This window comes from Idiotropiscis lumnitzeri, chromosome 19 (genome assembly GCF_059441095.1).
Source record: "Idiotropiscis lumnitzeri isolate Australia: NSW breed Sydney's pygmy pipehorse chromosome 19, RoL_Ilum_1.0, whole genome shotgun sequence".
NCBI classification, from domain to species: domain Eukaryota; kingdom Metazoa; phylum Chordata; class Actinopteri; order Syngnathiformes; family Syngnathidae; genus Idiotropiscis; species Idiotropiscis lumnitzeri.
In genome coordinates, this window is record NC_142409.1 from 7,817,091 (window position 1) to 7,833,956 (window position 16,866).

Genomic DNA, 16,866 nt, shown 5'->3' on the forward strand with positions numbered 1-16,866 from the left:
TTCGCCATAAGACTGATAAAAACGGTTTCCCTCCGTTTCTGACAGAATATGGAAAATGGCTCCCATAAGGTGTCGCGCACTTGTTTTAGAGGCATGATTTGACAAGGGGGTGCAAGCGGTAATCTTTTCATTATGCTCGCACGGACGGTAAGCGCTTGAGAGGCTTGGCGTGGAAATGCATTTTACATCCCGTCTGTCTGCACATCAGACGCTCTAAATGAAATGATTTAGTGAGAGGTGCCAGGTATTAGCTGTTACTCCGAGACTTGTATTGTTGTCTCACCGAAAGGCTTCTCTTTCAATGCTTATTCAGCGTCCTTCAGTCTGTTTTTTTTTCTGTAAACACATGCACCAACAGTGGCAGGCTTCGTCAGTGTTTGAGATGAGTCGCACCTCGCCTGGATTCCCTCGGATCGCATCAAGGGCTTCTGCGCACTCGGGTTATTAGTTGGCATCCCGCCTTGCCATCAGATTGACTACCGTCGAGAAATATGAAACACTAAGTAGCAGATGATTATAGATCAGTAGTCAATTAAACGATCATCGGAGCTTCATTAGCATTTCTTCGTGGTTTGCCATCAATCATCTGAAAGTGTTTGTTTGCGTTGTCATTGTCTCACTTGCTGCTTTTTAAAAAAAAAATTATACAGATTGTCAGATTGTTACTTTACAAGCATTGAGCAATTTATATTCGCCTCTGCTGAAGAAATTACGAACCCGAATTAGCTTGCCCCAATTTGCCTCCTCAATTTTTCTCAACGCTCCCTCTGGTATGCAATTTAGGCCGGAACTCATTCCACTCCGCCACGTCCCCTCGGTTAATTGATTGACTGAATTCAAGCTGCTTTGGGGGTCTTTCTAGTGTTTGGAAACTTGTATTAATTTATTTCATATGCCTTTGGTACGCGACATATATCATTTGAGAGCGGGGTTTGTGTCATAAACAATGATTTATTTTTTTTTCTCGCCTGATGGTTTCCTTTAGCAACACCAGAGGCCTGATTATTTATCTGTTTGGAATTTTTTTTTTTTTCGTTTTTTTGTCGCATTCACTCATCCACCAGAAAGCTTCAGGAGGTGTGACGTTTGAGAATATTCTGCACAAATATCCGAAATCTATATTCCAAGTATTAATGTTTGATTTAATGAAAAATAAAATGGGTCAGACATTTAAAGACTTATTTGAAACAAGATTAAAAGTCCATGTTTTATTTCTGGTTCTGATTATTTGTTACGGAAATGCTGAGCAGAACTATTGGGACTTAGAACAGTTAAACATTTTTTTGGGGTGATATTTTTCCAGGATTTAACCACAGCCTCTTTCGGATCTTGTTTGTTGCACCTATGAGTCTCCCCTGACGGAAATATAATGCATGCGCTATAGGGTTTAAATCTTGAGATTGACTTGGGTCAATAGTGCCAAACATTACCAAAAACATGGTGCCTTTTGAAAAGCAGCATGGTTAAAAATGTCTGCATTTTGTGAGTGTGTAGTTTGAAGCATAACCAACGTAAGTAAGGCACCACCCTTAAAAGTTCGGAAAGTACTAAAATGCCACCTATGGGCGTATGTTAAGACCAAATGGCTTTTATGGATGGCAGATAATTATACCCATCATGTAACATCGTTATTAAAATAGGAAATCCCCCCCATAGTGTATATATATATATATATATATTTTTTTTTTTTATCAAACAAAGCTTGCCATGCATATATGACGAGAAGACCATACTATGTTGGATATCCCCCATTGTTGTCCTTTCTTCACTGTGACGGGCTGCTTTTCCTTATTGAAATTATTGGCAGGTGATACTGTCGCGCTGCTACGATGTCCCACTATTTACGTGTTGCCAAGAGTTGAACCACGAGCCAGATAAAGATTTACTGTTCCAAACCATGCTATGGCAAGCTAACCCGAAACACAAAGCCCGGTGATGCATAATGGCAGAAAAAAAATCTATTAAGTTATGCAGAGCAAACAATTTTACACCATTACTTTCCGAGCTATTTTGGGGAATTTTACCTAACGAGATCTTTGTTTTTTTTTTTGCCGTTCGGAAGCCATGGTGGTGCGCGATGACTCATAAAAGCCAGCATGTGTGACTGTGCCTCGCCACGTATCTGGGTGCCATGTGGCAGTGAGCGCCTCAGCGCCGCTCTGCCAAGAGATAAGAACACAGAGTAAGCCGCTCTCCGTGCCAGCATACTGGATTTCCACTCGGAATCATCTTTGTCGGAAGCTGTCGGGCTTGCTCTATTTCCAAAGTAACAATTCCTACAGAGCACCATGTTGACTTTAAATTCTTTACATGCTCAGTGTTGAGAAGCTATTTGAACTAGATTATCAAGAGCAAAGCACTTGACAGTGAGGCGGAAAAAGTGAAATCCCGCGAGGGGGCTGGAATTTGTAAGGTTGTTAAAGCATTGTAATGAAGGACACGTTTGCCTGATGATTCCAGCTAATGGCACGTATCGGGGTGCTCTAATTGTTGTTGATTATGTAAGTACTTTAATCTCGAGCGCTTCGTGTTATATTATCGTGCCGCCCGAGATTTAGGCAGAGAAGCTTTTTAATTGAGCGTGTTATTGGAGATTAGTGCATTGTGATGTCAAAGGGAGACAAGCTCCTGAAAGAAAAGGTGGGAGACGGTTGTGCTGACTGGACCGACACCTTTCAGTAGACTTGTGCCAGCGTTATATTGGCTGAAGTCGGCAAACAGGTCTGCGACAAGAGGGCAGTGCCTACTGGGAAGTGTAGGCGGAGGCTGGCGTGTGCTCGCAAAGCGTTTGCTTCATCAGTTCGCAGCCTTGTTAGGACGCATTTTTGAGCCGGAGAGGTGAGATCGTTCGGTTGGGTTGTTTTATTTCCCGTTGTTAAGTCGTTTGTATCTTCACACAAAATCCGCTCATAATTATATTCTCGTTGTGTCAGGATTCTCTTCACGGTGTTTAACTCGTCAACAGAAGCAGCACTGACAAATCCAGATTTGACTCCGTTGTTAATGCAGTCGGCGTCACGTATGAGAGGGAAAATACTTTGCGAAAGGGATTCCGAGTGGTCGTCAGTCACAAACTCTGTCCAATTGATTTCACAGACTAAATGCTTGCTCGCAATCTTGGTATTTAAAGTCATGTAAATTAATAAATGAGTAATATTCATGTTTTTGGAAACCCCCCAGAATTCAAACCCGGAACTTCAGAATTGACATGTCAACCACTCGTACATCATACAAAATATTTGTTTTTCAGTACTTTGACAAGATTAATGATATGATAGTCCAAATGTCAGAAATGATCACCAGGATTGTTTATGATATCACACGTCGCCATTTTCTACTCGCTCAGTTTAAAGCAACTGTTGTTTTTATTCCTTGTATTGAAATTGTAGTCCTGCAAAAATAATGCCATTTTTGTTAAAAAAAAATAAAAAAAATACCTGTAATCTGTATTTGTATTTATTGCCAGCAACTATAAGTGAATATATTCCTTTTTTTTTTTTATCCTAATTACGTTACTCTCCAAACCTTTAAGTGACATTATTACACATACTGTATCTCATCACACTGCTGCGTAAAAATAATCTCTTCACGAGATGATAGAAACAAAAATTCCGGAATACTCTTCCATGCGCCGGCATTTGTCTTTGTTGTTTAATTGCTCGTGGCATAATGTGAGTTCTTTTACTTTTGGGGTGTCATTGCGAGTTACTCTCCATGAATATTCAACACAGGCCTGCAGGAAAAACAATATATGTTTGAGTGACAGTACCTGAAACCCTCCCCAGCTTCTTCACAAACCTTGTCTTTTCAAATCCCTCCTGGACACCGCCTGGTTGCCTCCAGCATAACAATTTAAATCCCACCTGATAATAGTTCTTGTCACACTGACAGCTGTCATCAAGTCAGCCGTGTACACTCTTTTAGATTGCTTCTCAAATTAGCAAGTGGATTTTCTCATAATGCTCTTTTGTGTTGCTTTGTCTATTAAAATGAAAAAAAAAAAAAAAATCACCCTCAGGGAAAGCAACCAAGCTTCGATAAAGTTCCGTTATCGTGGCTGTGAATTGAAAGCAAGTTTGATTGAACCTAAACTCGCATTTTGAAGCAGTAAGTTGTTTTTTGGTTTTTTTTTTTTGTTGAGGGCTTCGTGTAAAAATCACTTGGAGTTTTAAATCATGCATGTGCACACGATGTAATTTTGCTGCTTGGTGACTTACACACACGCAACTTGTGGTTCACTGGACTGTAACGTTTCATCGGTTTGGACGGAAAATCAAATCTTTGGTTGCATTCAGCTAGCGAACGGTGCATGCTTTGCAACTTCCACATACAGCACCAATCATGAGCGTCTCGCAGCAGTTCTGACCTTTTACACGCAGTAGGCTAGTGATGCACTACGAGTTGCTGCTTATGCATCATCCACTCAGTTATCTCGCTCCGTTTTTTTTTTTTTTGTCCTTGCTCTCTTTTCATATTGGAATTCCTCTTGACGCGAACCCATGCAAACTGCTGTTCCCCAGCTCAACGGCATAGCAACCGTCTGTGGGAAGCCAGCAGAGTTTGTCCATTGGAAAGATGAATGAAATCAAGTCGCCCTTGGAATTTAACCTCAAAATATTGATTTTTTTATATACAATATATAGACATATAAATATATATATAAGTCTCTGGGTTGTCACTCACATTGTGTCTTAATTACAGAACACCTCAAAGGTAATCGAGTCATAATGAATTCTACATAATCACTTTTAATCTGGTTTAGTGGTCCAGAGAGAGAGAGAGAGAGAATATGGTCCCATTCCATTGTCTTGGTCATTTATTGCAAATATAATCCCCGTGCACGATACCGCTATTTAAAAGGTGCATTAGTTCAGATGCCATACTCCCACTAAGAAGTCAAATGTGGGTGAGGGTTTGGCAAGGCTGTTCCATCTCACTGCCAACAGATGCTCTCCAAGGGTTTGCGCCAGCAGATGCCCACTCTGAGCAGAGCCAGCGAAAAAAGACTGCTTGCACCGAGTGTGCGCGCTCTGGAGCCCCGAGAGGCTCGTCATTATTTGGTGGATTAGCATAATACTACAAGACAACATTTTCAATGGATCATCAATGAGTGTCCGCATAGCTGGTTTAAATCACTAATTAAGTGTTTCAATAATCCTCATTTGCAACACTCAATATTTGGGGAATATTTTAGTGGAGGTATTGTTAAATAGTTTCGTTGGCGTATAAATGTGTGTATTTTATGAGCTGCAGTTATTAAAGGCGAAGATGTTAAATAGTTTGATGAAGATGCATCCGATTTACGAGAGTGTAATGACATGACATGAACTGCGCCCCCTGCTGTTCTTAATGGGAAATTGCATTTTGAGTTACCAAATTTATGACTGTATTATTACTTTTATGTCAAAACAAACAAGATGTGATTGACAAGGACGTAGTGGACTGCTCCGTGTGTCGTCACACAAAGAAAATAACAAAGAAATTCAAGCGTGTAAATATTTGAAAGACTCTTGGCAATGATTGCCCCATTCATTAACTTGCGCTTGTGTAGTAGGTGACAGAGACTCATGGAATTTTAACTTTATATAAACATTATATAAATAACTGAAAAAATATTCTTTATTCTCACTGAATGACTTCACAAGTTTGCCAATATAAGGCCACCGGTCACAAACCCTGACCCGCAAATGTCCTCACGTATTTCTCAAATCCTAGCTGTGATGTCTTATAACGCTGCGGCTATTAGATCGATGTGAACGGCTAAATTACATCCCGTTCTCATTTGTGTCAATAGTGTTGAGTCAGAAGTAATATAGAAGCTCGATGCTCCCCAGTGATAAGCACTAATAAAAACCTCATTTACAATAAACTGTTTACTTTTCAAATGCATCATTTAAATGGGGAATATTTCCACTGCCAGGCTGCCCTTGCTTTTCAATACCACCACCTCCATGCCAGTGAATTTTCCCTTTGCCAGTCCTAAAAGTAGGCCAACTGAAGTGTAGTTTGCCGGTGTTGATGAAATGAGGTAGAAAGGCTGGAGTCAACCAGGCTGTAATGATGCACCGCATCTTTGCTGATTCACCGCGTTGCACCCAAGAGCTGTCAAGGCGTTCTCTTGCTGCCATGTTTAGAGCGGTGACAGAGCATTTGTAGCACCTCCGCCCATGGCTTCTTCAACTCTGTCGCGTCAGATGAAATCAACTTTGAGAGAGGATAAATAAAGGAAGAGTCGGTGCAGATGGGGAAAAAAAAGGAGCATGTATAGAGGAGCAAAAAAAAAAAGGGTGTTGAAATCAGTGTTGCACCTAGTTTCACTGCGCCATTGAACATTTTTCACGTTTTGAACCACTGTGGGGAAAAAAAAAAATGTTGCCTTTTGTGGGAATACTGGATGCAGGATTATAGCAGAAGCGCTGGCAAAGGAAGCCAGTTATAATAGAAAGGTACTTTCACCTAAAATTCACCTGACCGTGTGTGACAACATTGCTTTGCATTGTGCGGCTGTCAGCAAGCTCTGCGAGCAAAGATGAAATTAATCTGGTCGTATGATGCATTCAATCCCAGCCAAAAGACTCTTTCAACGGGTCTTTTTCCAACTCTGTTTGTCAAACGTCCAAATACATGCTTGCAACTCCAAACATGTGTATCTCAAATCTTTTTTTCCCATTGAAATGAATGGAAATGACAATTATCAGTTCAAAATTTAGATTATTGTAATATCTATTTTAATTAGGAAAATTAATATTCCATAATACGTATAAATACGTCTTTGGGAGGCAGGGACTACGTTTTTGAAAAGCTATATGTATGTCTTATGGATTGAATGAGTAAAGCTAGCGGACTGAAAGACTCAGATGTGTGGTTGTTTCAAAATTCTCTTCCTTTTATTTTTACTTTGACATTAAACTCACAGCCTTTAGCCTGCATAATTACGAAAACTATCACATTTAAAAAAAAAAAAATGCACACAGCCCCTCCAGTCCGATCATTTGCAGACGGACTCTTCTTTTATTTCTGCCATTTTAAGCCCATCCTGACTACCTAATGAGCACGAGTGTGTGCAGCGATCACAAGATCAACCACTGCATCTAATCCCTCATTAAAGAGGATTGGAGCCTAAAACCAGTGTGCTTCTGCTGTGTTTGGCACCAGAAACGCACACATGGAATTCTACAAACAGGCAACCCCCTCGTCATGCTCACACAAACACGCCGCCCAGTGTGGGCTCATTAATTTGTATCTCTTAGTTTAATTCGTCACTAACAGAGTGCTTAAAGTATCTTTAATTTCAGCCGTGTCGAGTTGATTGGTGTACTCCCCCCCCCCACCCCCCACTCCCCGTGGCCCTGCAAAACTTACTTTTCAGCGACAAAAAAACCGTTGCCTCCCTCTCATCTTTATGCTATCATCCTAATCATCAGGCGCTCAGTCACAATCAACTAGTAGAGCACCCTTGAGTCCCTTTTGAGAATTGTGAATTCTAATTGCAGCGTATGATTGCAGTCATTGTCGGGAATGCAAGTGGATTCACTTGTAATTAATCAGTAGCGGCTGCGCTACTTTATACTGCTTTTCCCCCTTTTATTTTTATTTTACAGCCTCTTTTAACCTAGATGGGTAATGAGGAATAGTGTGTGTGTGTGCGCATCTTAGTGTCGCTTGCCTTTAAAAATGAGTTTGTGTGTCCGAGTATCGGGATCTTCCAAGCTCAGAGAAAGTAAAAGGCCCAAAAGCTCCGTCCTCCCTCCCTTAGAGTCATCTGTCAATCATCTCCAGGGTGGGGTTGGAGGGGGGGGGATGGAAGCACATGCAGGGAAAGCGACTCGGTGAGAGAAATAAAGACAAAAAGAAGAAAGTCTCCCTTTAGAATGACTAAATAGACCTTTGGTGATCTGACAGAGGAGCCTGGAGCGGAATCACAACGACTCTCGGCACTGTTAAAGATCCGCCGAGGGAAGGCAAGGCCTAACCACAATATTGATTTTAATCATCTCTTAAAAACGAAGACTTAAATAAATAAAATGGGGCTTGAGGGCTGCGGTGGGAAAAAAAAAGCGTGAATGAGGATAATGACGACTGATTGGATTTTTTTGGACACCTCAAATTGACACAATGGGGTCGAATCGAATACAGCAGAGTCATTTGAGATGATTCGAAGGTGATGTCAGATGTCAGTCTTTGAGTTTTAATTCGTTTTTAGAGTTTATTCATTTAGTGCCTGGGTTTAATTTAGTATTTATTAGTTTTAGTTTTCGCTTTATTTATTTATTTTTTTTTAATTTACGGATATTACAGATGACGTTCAGCAATCTGAAAATAAATCGATTAAACACCCACACCGAGCATCCGTCGGAAAACAAAAGAGAAATGCATCAACAGAATAAATGCAATGCATCCTCATTCTTCTTTCTTGTGATTCGGAATAAAATGGATTCACTTTGCAACATTAAGCGAACATGATGACAGACTCATTGATTACCTCTCCTTTGTTGATGATGTATTGCATCATTTGAATTCAAATATCAGCAGTCTGTCTTTTTCCACTCCACGCTCATGATTCTGATGATGAAAATCTCAAAAGTCTACCAATCAAATCAAGTACATAGTTTGGATGTTGTGACGTCAAATTTTGCAATACAAATATCGAGTAAACATTTTTTTTTGGGTTGGGGGGGGGGGGATGATGAGATGCGAGGGACCGTTTTTTGGCTGATGCAATGACCGTGACAATTTGATGAAGCCTCAGCTCTTAAGGCTTCGGAATTGACAAAACGATAACTATTTTCCGACAGGGCCGTTTGATTGAGGAACGTGTCGATTGGAAAAGCTGGCCATTACGCAAACCGAAAGTGAAAATCGATGTTGCCCTATCGTTGCAGTTGGAAACATTTTCCATGAGTGTGTCTGAGGTCATTTTTGTCCATTTACCCACAAGTGCAGACGTTTAATGGGGTTGAGGTCAGGGCTCTCAGCCGCAACTCTCAAGAGTTTTGTCTCGCGTTCAATTGGTCTTCTTACAACTCGTCCAGGGCTGCCAAAGCCATGAACCCTCTGTGTTAGCGAGGCACTCATCACCCGACTGTGACTTTTACACTTCTACTCTCAAGCACAGGGCCATCATCCTGTCCTTCAAACCATACGGATCGTGACAGCCCATATAAAAGATAATGGAATGTAAAATGTATTTTATATCCTCTCAATGCGAAGAGTAGGTGCTGAAGGCTCACTCGACTATTGTTTTAAGCTTCGTGAATCTCCCAAATTGACAGGCACTCAAAGAGGAGGGCAAGCATCATGAGGACATGTACACACGGTCCCGCCTCATAAGCTCCCCTGTGTTTATGTGACAGCCACACACTGGCGCTTAAAGGTGCTTAAGCAGAGGAGCTCACACTGTCTTGGATGTCTCCCACTCGGGCCACAAAACAAAAAAAAAGTTTTGGAACCACTACGCCAAGGGTTGTGGCGATACGCTTGCTCGGTGTGTACCAAAACAATTACAGCCATTTAGCTCATTCAATACCATTGACGGATAAATACGTCAAAATCAATTTTTTTTTTTACTGGGTTGGTTGTGAATGAGTGAAAAAGATTCAATTCATTCCCCAATCCCGGTTGCGGGTCTGCCGGGAGACATAAAAGGCATTTGAAAGATAAATACTCGTAAGTGTAAATTTCTAATGTGGTCCACTATCACCTTGTTGACCACAGTCCAGCCTGGGCGACCTCCGGCCGACCCTGAACCATTTGAAAATATGATTGTAATCCTTGTGAGGATTTGGCCCGGGTGTCTATTACCAGTGTAATCTGTCACACTGGCATCCAATATTCATTCCACGTGCAGGTTAAGCCCCTCTTTCTGTCTGCACCACCTATCACCGTGGAAGAGAGGAAGATGGGGGGGGGGGTGTTAGGATGTAATGGCTGATCCACTCAAGTCATGGGTGGGAGGAAGAAGAATTTTGAAAATGAGTTGGCATTGCTTTAAAAAAAAGAAAAGCACCCTGGGTCACTATGGCGAAACTATCGAGGAACAAAAAGGCTTTATTAGCAAGGCAGTCTCTATAGTATATATCATAAATAAGCAGCACACTAATTATGCAAATCTTCGTCGCGATGAAGATGATTAGAAGTTGCATGCTGGAAATGGCTTCGGTCATATTTGACCTTTGACAGAAAAAAAACAGAAGGCGAGATGATCGATGCGAGAGCATTAGCATACTCATATTGTCGATGTCAGGGATGATACTTCAGCGACATTATGTCTTCTTTATATTCATAGTTGGGGCTTTGGAGTGCCCGCATATCCATCAAGTGTGAAATTTAACGACAATGAAATATTTTGTTTTGCGCTTTTTTTGAAAAAGTTCCAGGAGAGAGCTATTCAGAATTTTCTTTTCATAATCAGAATTGGCGTATATTTAACTTTTTTGAATATCTTTTTAAAATAATTTAATTGTGTTTAAATGTATTCTCTGCTCATATTTTTGACTGCACTTGTTCTTGTAAGTGTTGCGTCATCCGATCAGCTCCCTCCAGACACTCGTGTCAGGTGTGCCTCATTGTCTCGTTTATTTCCGAGTGTTTGTTCAATCCGTGTTGGTTCATTGTTTCTCAAGTCATGTTTTCTGTTGATAATGCGATGCAAACCTTCAAACTTGACAATTTTCCCCAATTGTCTCATCATAGTTTGGCTCATTTCCAAAATAGCTCATCCCCACAATTCTATGCCCATGATTGGGCAGCTGGGATCCTAGATCGTCCAAAGTCGCAAATTTTGGACACCATCACTAAGTTTGCAAGACACTCATTTCATTTAGTTGCACTCTCTAGCGCCACCCCTGGTCGTCATGGTTACAAAATCATGAGACTAAACTGACTCTCCCATAGCAAGTGATTTCAACCTCAATATTAAAAGTGGATATTAAGTGTGCTGCAATTTGACCTCTTACTCAGATTTAATTGCAGAAAACAGACACATATACTGTGATTATGTTTAAAGATGAATTGAGGAAGAAAAAGGGACACAAAGGAAGAGAAGAAGAATAGACACTACAAGCTGGGCTCAATTTGCTGTCTGAGCTATACGTCTGACACATCTGTCACACATACAGATTGATTTGATTGGTGGGAGGCCATCCATCTTTATGTCTTATCAGCAGGCAGTAAATTTATATTCCCTCAAGTCCCATCCTCCATCGATGGCTTCAGAGTAGACAGGCCAAGGTTGTCAGCGCCACAATCGCAGTTTAAAAACTGGACACAGTTTAAAATCTCACACGCGTCTTTGTTTTATCAAAGAATAAATTAAACTCGTATCTCAAGGCACCGCTGTGTTTGTAAAATTCGAGATAAGAACAAATGAACTGAAAGTGACCGATCCGCGCTCGGAAACATGCAATTTATCTGCCTATCCCAAAATTATTTTCTCCGAGTGCTTTCTAATGTGTCTAAAAGCGCCTCGCATAACGAGCAAGAGTTAATCTCCCATTCCACCGCCTGAACACTCCAAAGAGCTCTGGCTTGTGTGAAGTGCGGCTGAATGGAGTCTGCAATCAAATTCATGAGCCTCTGTTTACGACATTGTTGATTTTTATCCTTCTCGTTGGCTGTTCAATTGGGTTAACCGTTTGACAGTAATGGGGACAATGCCAAAGGAATTCAGAGTTCCATCCTGCCAACAACACACACACACACACACGCACACACAATCTCTATTCTAATCGGATCAAACCGATGTGTTATGATGACATCAACAGCAATTAAGTGCTCCAGCAATCCTCAACCCCTGGCTTGGTTTTCCGTGGTGGTTGAACCCTCCCCGTGTCTTGACCACCCGACCCCTGGTGGGATTTGTACAAACATCTTCATTAATTACCTCTATGCTGCGTTCAGGGGTGCGGTCAATTATTCCTGCATGTGCCAAACCATTAATTGCTTAACAGAGCCCTCACAGGTTCCCCTCGAGTAAAACACAGATGTCTGCCATTGATTTTCATGAGACCATACACTCAGCATTTTATCTCTTTCCTCTTCGCCGGGTCGAGGTTATTGATCTACATAAAGGCTGTATTTTGAAGCGTGGGAGACAAGTAGCGGTGATGAAATATATTTAACCTGTGGGTTCAGGAGAGTGTCGGACGGCTGGCCAAGGTTGCCAAGTTTAACACGCAGCATATTTTGATCTCCTCAGGGCACGAGAAATCGATTATGTTTGGACATATCTAGTGACAACAGCAGTGGGTGTGAGAGAATATACTCTTGAGCCACAATATTAGGTACGGCCGGCAAATACTGATGGCTCAGAAATCAAGAACTATTTTTAATACTTCCTGCGCTTCAGTCAGCCTCACTGTTAGCTTTAAATTCGAACATTGTAATTTTTTTCATTGGGTTCCCTGTGACGACAGCAATGTAAGGTTTCATGGTGGAAAAATAAATATGGCAGCAGCTCATTGATAGAAAACTGAGCGGAAAAAAATGAGAGCAAACAGCTCAACAAGACATTTTTTTTTTGGATCAGTCAATTTACTATTTTTTTATGTAATGAAATAAATTTCATTAAATTAGAAGTGAGCCTTCAATAAATTCGAGAAATTAATTGTGGCCACCAGGAAAAACCCTTGAATTTTTCTATTGTTCAATTTACGCCTGCTTTTTATTTAATTTTTCCAGTATATTAATTTTAGAATAAATATGTGCATGATATATTGAAATAATCTACCATTTACAATAGCCGAGTTGACATTTTTAGCACAATCATTTGCAAAAGCTTTACGAGATACCAACCATTACTGTTCTGTTCTTTTACCTTCAGGGACTCTTTGTTCGAGATTTTTTTTTCTCATGCATATACAATAGTCTCGGATTGAAAGCTATCTGCCATATTAGCTCAGTTTCAATTTTCAATCTACCACAAGGCCAAACACACACAAGGCACCAGATTATGCAGTTAATGTCACACCTTAACATGCCACCATGACATTGTGTTAAGAAACCTGGGTGGAATTTGCCACCACCATCCAGCCTTCGACCATCTCACAGCCAGGACTTCCCAGAGCAGGAAAAATGCCTGCAGGGGCTGGTCGAGGCAGGATATTAATGGAGCTCTCCAACAGTTTGAAGGCCTGAGGGATTGCTGTTTCATTGTCACCTTGCCATGGAGGACGAGGAAAAACTTGCAAAGCTTATTAAGCCCAATGGAGTTGTTTTTAATCTAATTTATGAGATGACCTTGCATCTTGCATCATGTTTTTCACTACATTAGAATCACATCCATCCATACACCAAGTGTCATCTTCAAGTTAATCAAGCAGTGGATTATCTTTTACTGATGAGTTGGACTTGATAGCACTTGAAAGGTCGCCTACAAGCGGAGTGCCTTGGGCAGACGGGTAAAGCCTCAGGGAGTCTGACAATCACGTGGGGTAAATCAGACAAATTATTTTGGAAAGACCTTTTGAGAAGGAGGCTTGGTGAGTTAAAAGCTTGTCGATGTATTATATAATATGCGATTGGCTGGCTAACAGTTCAGAGAATAAATGGTCCAAAATTGTGCAAGAGCTCTTCATACTCTTCGCACGTTTCTTAATTTAATTTAATTTAATTTAATTTAATTTTATTTTATTTAATTTTATTTAATTTTATTTAATTTTATTTAATTTTATTTAATTTTATTTAATTGTACTTAATTTTATTTAATTTTATTTAATTGTACTTAATTTTATTTAATTTTATTTTATTTTTTGATTTATTTAATGTTTTATTTATTTATTTATTTATTTATTTAGGGGGCGTCAACTCTGTATTTAAATATTTCACTAAAGGTTTTCAGATTCCCTGCCCGTCCAAATCAGTCCACTGAACATATGATCTTTTTTTTTTCTCCTATCTTTAGGAAAACCCCTACATGTGTAATAACGAATGTGACGCCAGCACTGAGGAACTCGCCCACCCTCCAGAACTCATGTTTGACATCGAGGGGCGCAACCCCACAACGTTCTGGCAGTCGACATCCTGGAAAAGGTATCCGAAGGCCCTCCTGGTCAACATCACGCTATCGTGGAACAAGACCATCGAGCTGACAGATGATATCGTGGTCACGTTTGAGTCGGGCCGCCCAGAACAAATGGTGCTGGAAAAGTCGCTGGACTATGGACGTACCTGGCAGCCATATCAATTCTATGCCACAGACTGCCTGGATGCCTTCACCATGGAGCCCAAGACGGTGCAGGATCTGACCCAGCATACCTTGCTGGACATCATCTGCACGGAGGACTACTCTCGAGGTTACGTGTGGAAGTACGATAAAACCGTTCGCTTTGAGATCAAGGACCGCTTTGCGCTGTTCGCTGGGCCTCGACTCCATAACATGGCTTCACTTTATGGCCAACTGGACACCACCAAGAACCTGAGAGACTTTTTCACCATCACAGACCTGAGAATCCGACTTCTCCGACCTGCCACTGGAGCTACAATGGTGGATGAGAGCAACCTGTCCAGATACTTCTACGCCATTTCTGATATTAAAGTCCAGGGCAGGTAAGAGCCCAATCCGATTGGATTAGACCACTTAATGCAGGGGTGTGCAAACTTTTTGATTGGCGGGCCACAATGGGTTCTAAAATTTGACAGAGGGGCCGGACCGTGAGCAGACGGATGAAGTGTCTTGGTAACCTCACCTCACCGGAGAAAAAAAATACATTACATTTTTAATGAAAATGAACTAAAGCATTACAACAAAATATAGTATTTAGAAAATAAAACATTAAGAAGGTTTATTCGTTTAATTTTCTTTCAAATTGAGCTGGCCGGATTACAATGTATAACGGACCGCACGTGGCCCCCGCGCCGTCGTTTGCCCACACCTAACTAAAATCAGAATACATTTTTCTCACAGTTTTCAATCTATTGTGTGAGCATTTAACTGTGGTAAGCATCACAGCTACAATTTCAGCTTCCAGATGACTGCCGGTAGTAATTAGCGTTTGATTTCTGACTTCCACAGTGGTCAGTGGGTCACGTAACGTGTAAAACAAGATGTCATTATACAATTAGCAGTAACAAAAGGTTCCCCTCATCTTGAACACAACCGTGTGTCATTGCGACGCGACGCTAAGTGGATGTGTTATACGCTGCGTTTTACACTTTGTGGTTTTTCAATTTGACAGATGCGAGTGTGGTTGCAGCGGTGTAGCAATGAAGATTTAATCAGGCTTGCTTGGCTCTTCACACTTGAGAGGATTGCAGTACAAAACGCGCAACATGGCGAAACATCACAACAATCCGCGTGTATGCTTACGGTATTAAGTGTCGGGGTCATGCGAGCTGAATGCGGCTCACAACTTTTGTTGTGTCGCAACATGGCGGAAGATAGATCCGGGGGACGATGAGAACAAATGGCAACAAAGCGACGGAAGTGCTAATCAGACAAAACCAATCAGACATGCGTGGTTATTTTAAAAACTGAGTTAAGAAACTAAAATTGAAAAAACATTTCTGATAATGAAATTGAATAAAAACAAAACAGGAAGTCCTCTTTACTAAATCTTCTTTACGTCTGCCGCGCAGAAGCGACGTCATTAGGAAGCCGTCAATAAGATAAGAGCTAGCGGATGACATTGCTCCTAAGAGACGAGTTTGCATGTTTTTGGGTCGGATGCCTCACCTGCTCTCAACTTGAAATGCAACGCTAGATTAAAAAGTGCGTTCCTTTTTTTGTTTCATATACGACATTCAATGCAATTCAATTAAATTCGATTTTCAAAATGTTTTAAAAAGATGTGTGTTTGATTTTTACAGTAGAATACTTACCATGATGTTTTTCTAATCTTGGACACAAGTATAACACCAGTTTCTTTAAAAACAAAAAACTACGACTAAAACTAAAAGTGGTTTTGAAAAAAAATAAAACTCATTAAATATGAACAAAGCTATCCTGAAAAATTAAATACAAACAAAATTGAAAACGAAATAAAAACTAACTTTAATCAAAATTCCTAAACTACAATAACACTGGTAACATGTAAAATAAAAACTGTTTGGGATTTAAAAAAAACAAAAAAAAAAACGAGCTCACCTGTCCTGAAAGAGAATCATCTCATTTCTAAGAATAGCTCAGAGAGCCAAGTAGGAGAGTTGTTTTCAAATGCTTTTTTTCGTCTCTCATCAGTTTAAAAATAACTGAAGGGATTTCAGTAACAACACCTCCATTAACTCATTCACTAGCAAGAAAAAAAAAAATGGATCTTTGACGTCTTTAGCCGTCAATGGTAGTGAATGAGTTAAAATTGCTCGGCTTATTTATCCAACTAATCACACCAAACCTAAGCATGACGCTGTAAGTTTGAGCGACGGCCGCACGCCATCATCAGACCACGGCCACTCGGCAGCTCACCGCTGTGAGATTGATGTTTGCCCCGAGAAACCGCCGCAACTGTTTACCAAAGGTAACACACAGTTCAGTCATAATGAGATGCACTTTATACTGAGAGGCTTCACTCTTCTTTTTACCCTCCCGTGACAAATCAGCGCTCAGCTCTTTTCTTCACGTGTCGTATACGAGACATAAGCTCCTTAACCCCTTGGAATACAGTTCCGCGAGACTCGGCGGGAGCGATTTCGCTGGGGCAGTGAGGTTGAATTTGCCATCCGCCCGGATCAGGAACGAGACGCGGTGCGGAGGGAGAAATTCCGTAGGAGAGCTCCTTGATTTTCTGGCCTTGAAAAACAAAGACTGGATCGTAAGCTTTTCCCTCAAGTAGGTCAACCTAGAAAAGATAGCGCGTGAACGGAACAAAGTCCAACTTTGCAGAAGCATGCCCCTCTGCAGGAAAGTAGAAGTGAAAAGACACACGGGGGTGG

The 16,866-nt window shown here is 40.9% G+C and overlaps 1 protein-coding gene across 15 annotated transcripts in view; it reads left to right on the forward strand.

Annotated features, from left to right (window-relative positions):
• Window positions 1-16,866, forward strand: part of ntng1a (netrin g1a) — a 129,826-nt gene that overhangs the window by 80,174 nt on the left and 32,786 nt on the right. For all 15 annotated transcript variants that reach the window (XM_088282984.1, XM_088282975.1, XM_088282968.1 and 12 more), the window contains one exon: window positions 13,901-14,544. In XM_088282984.1, coding sequence (XP_088139110.1) covers window positions 13,901-14,544 — 644 coding nt within the window. The remainder of the gene's footprint in view (window positions 1-13,900; window positions 14,545-16,866) is intronic.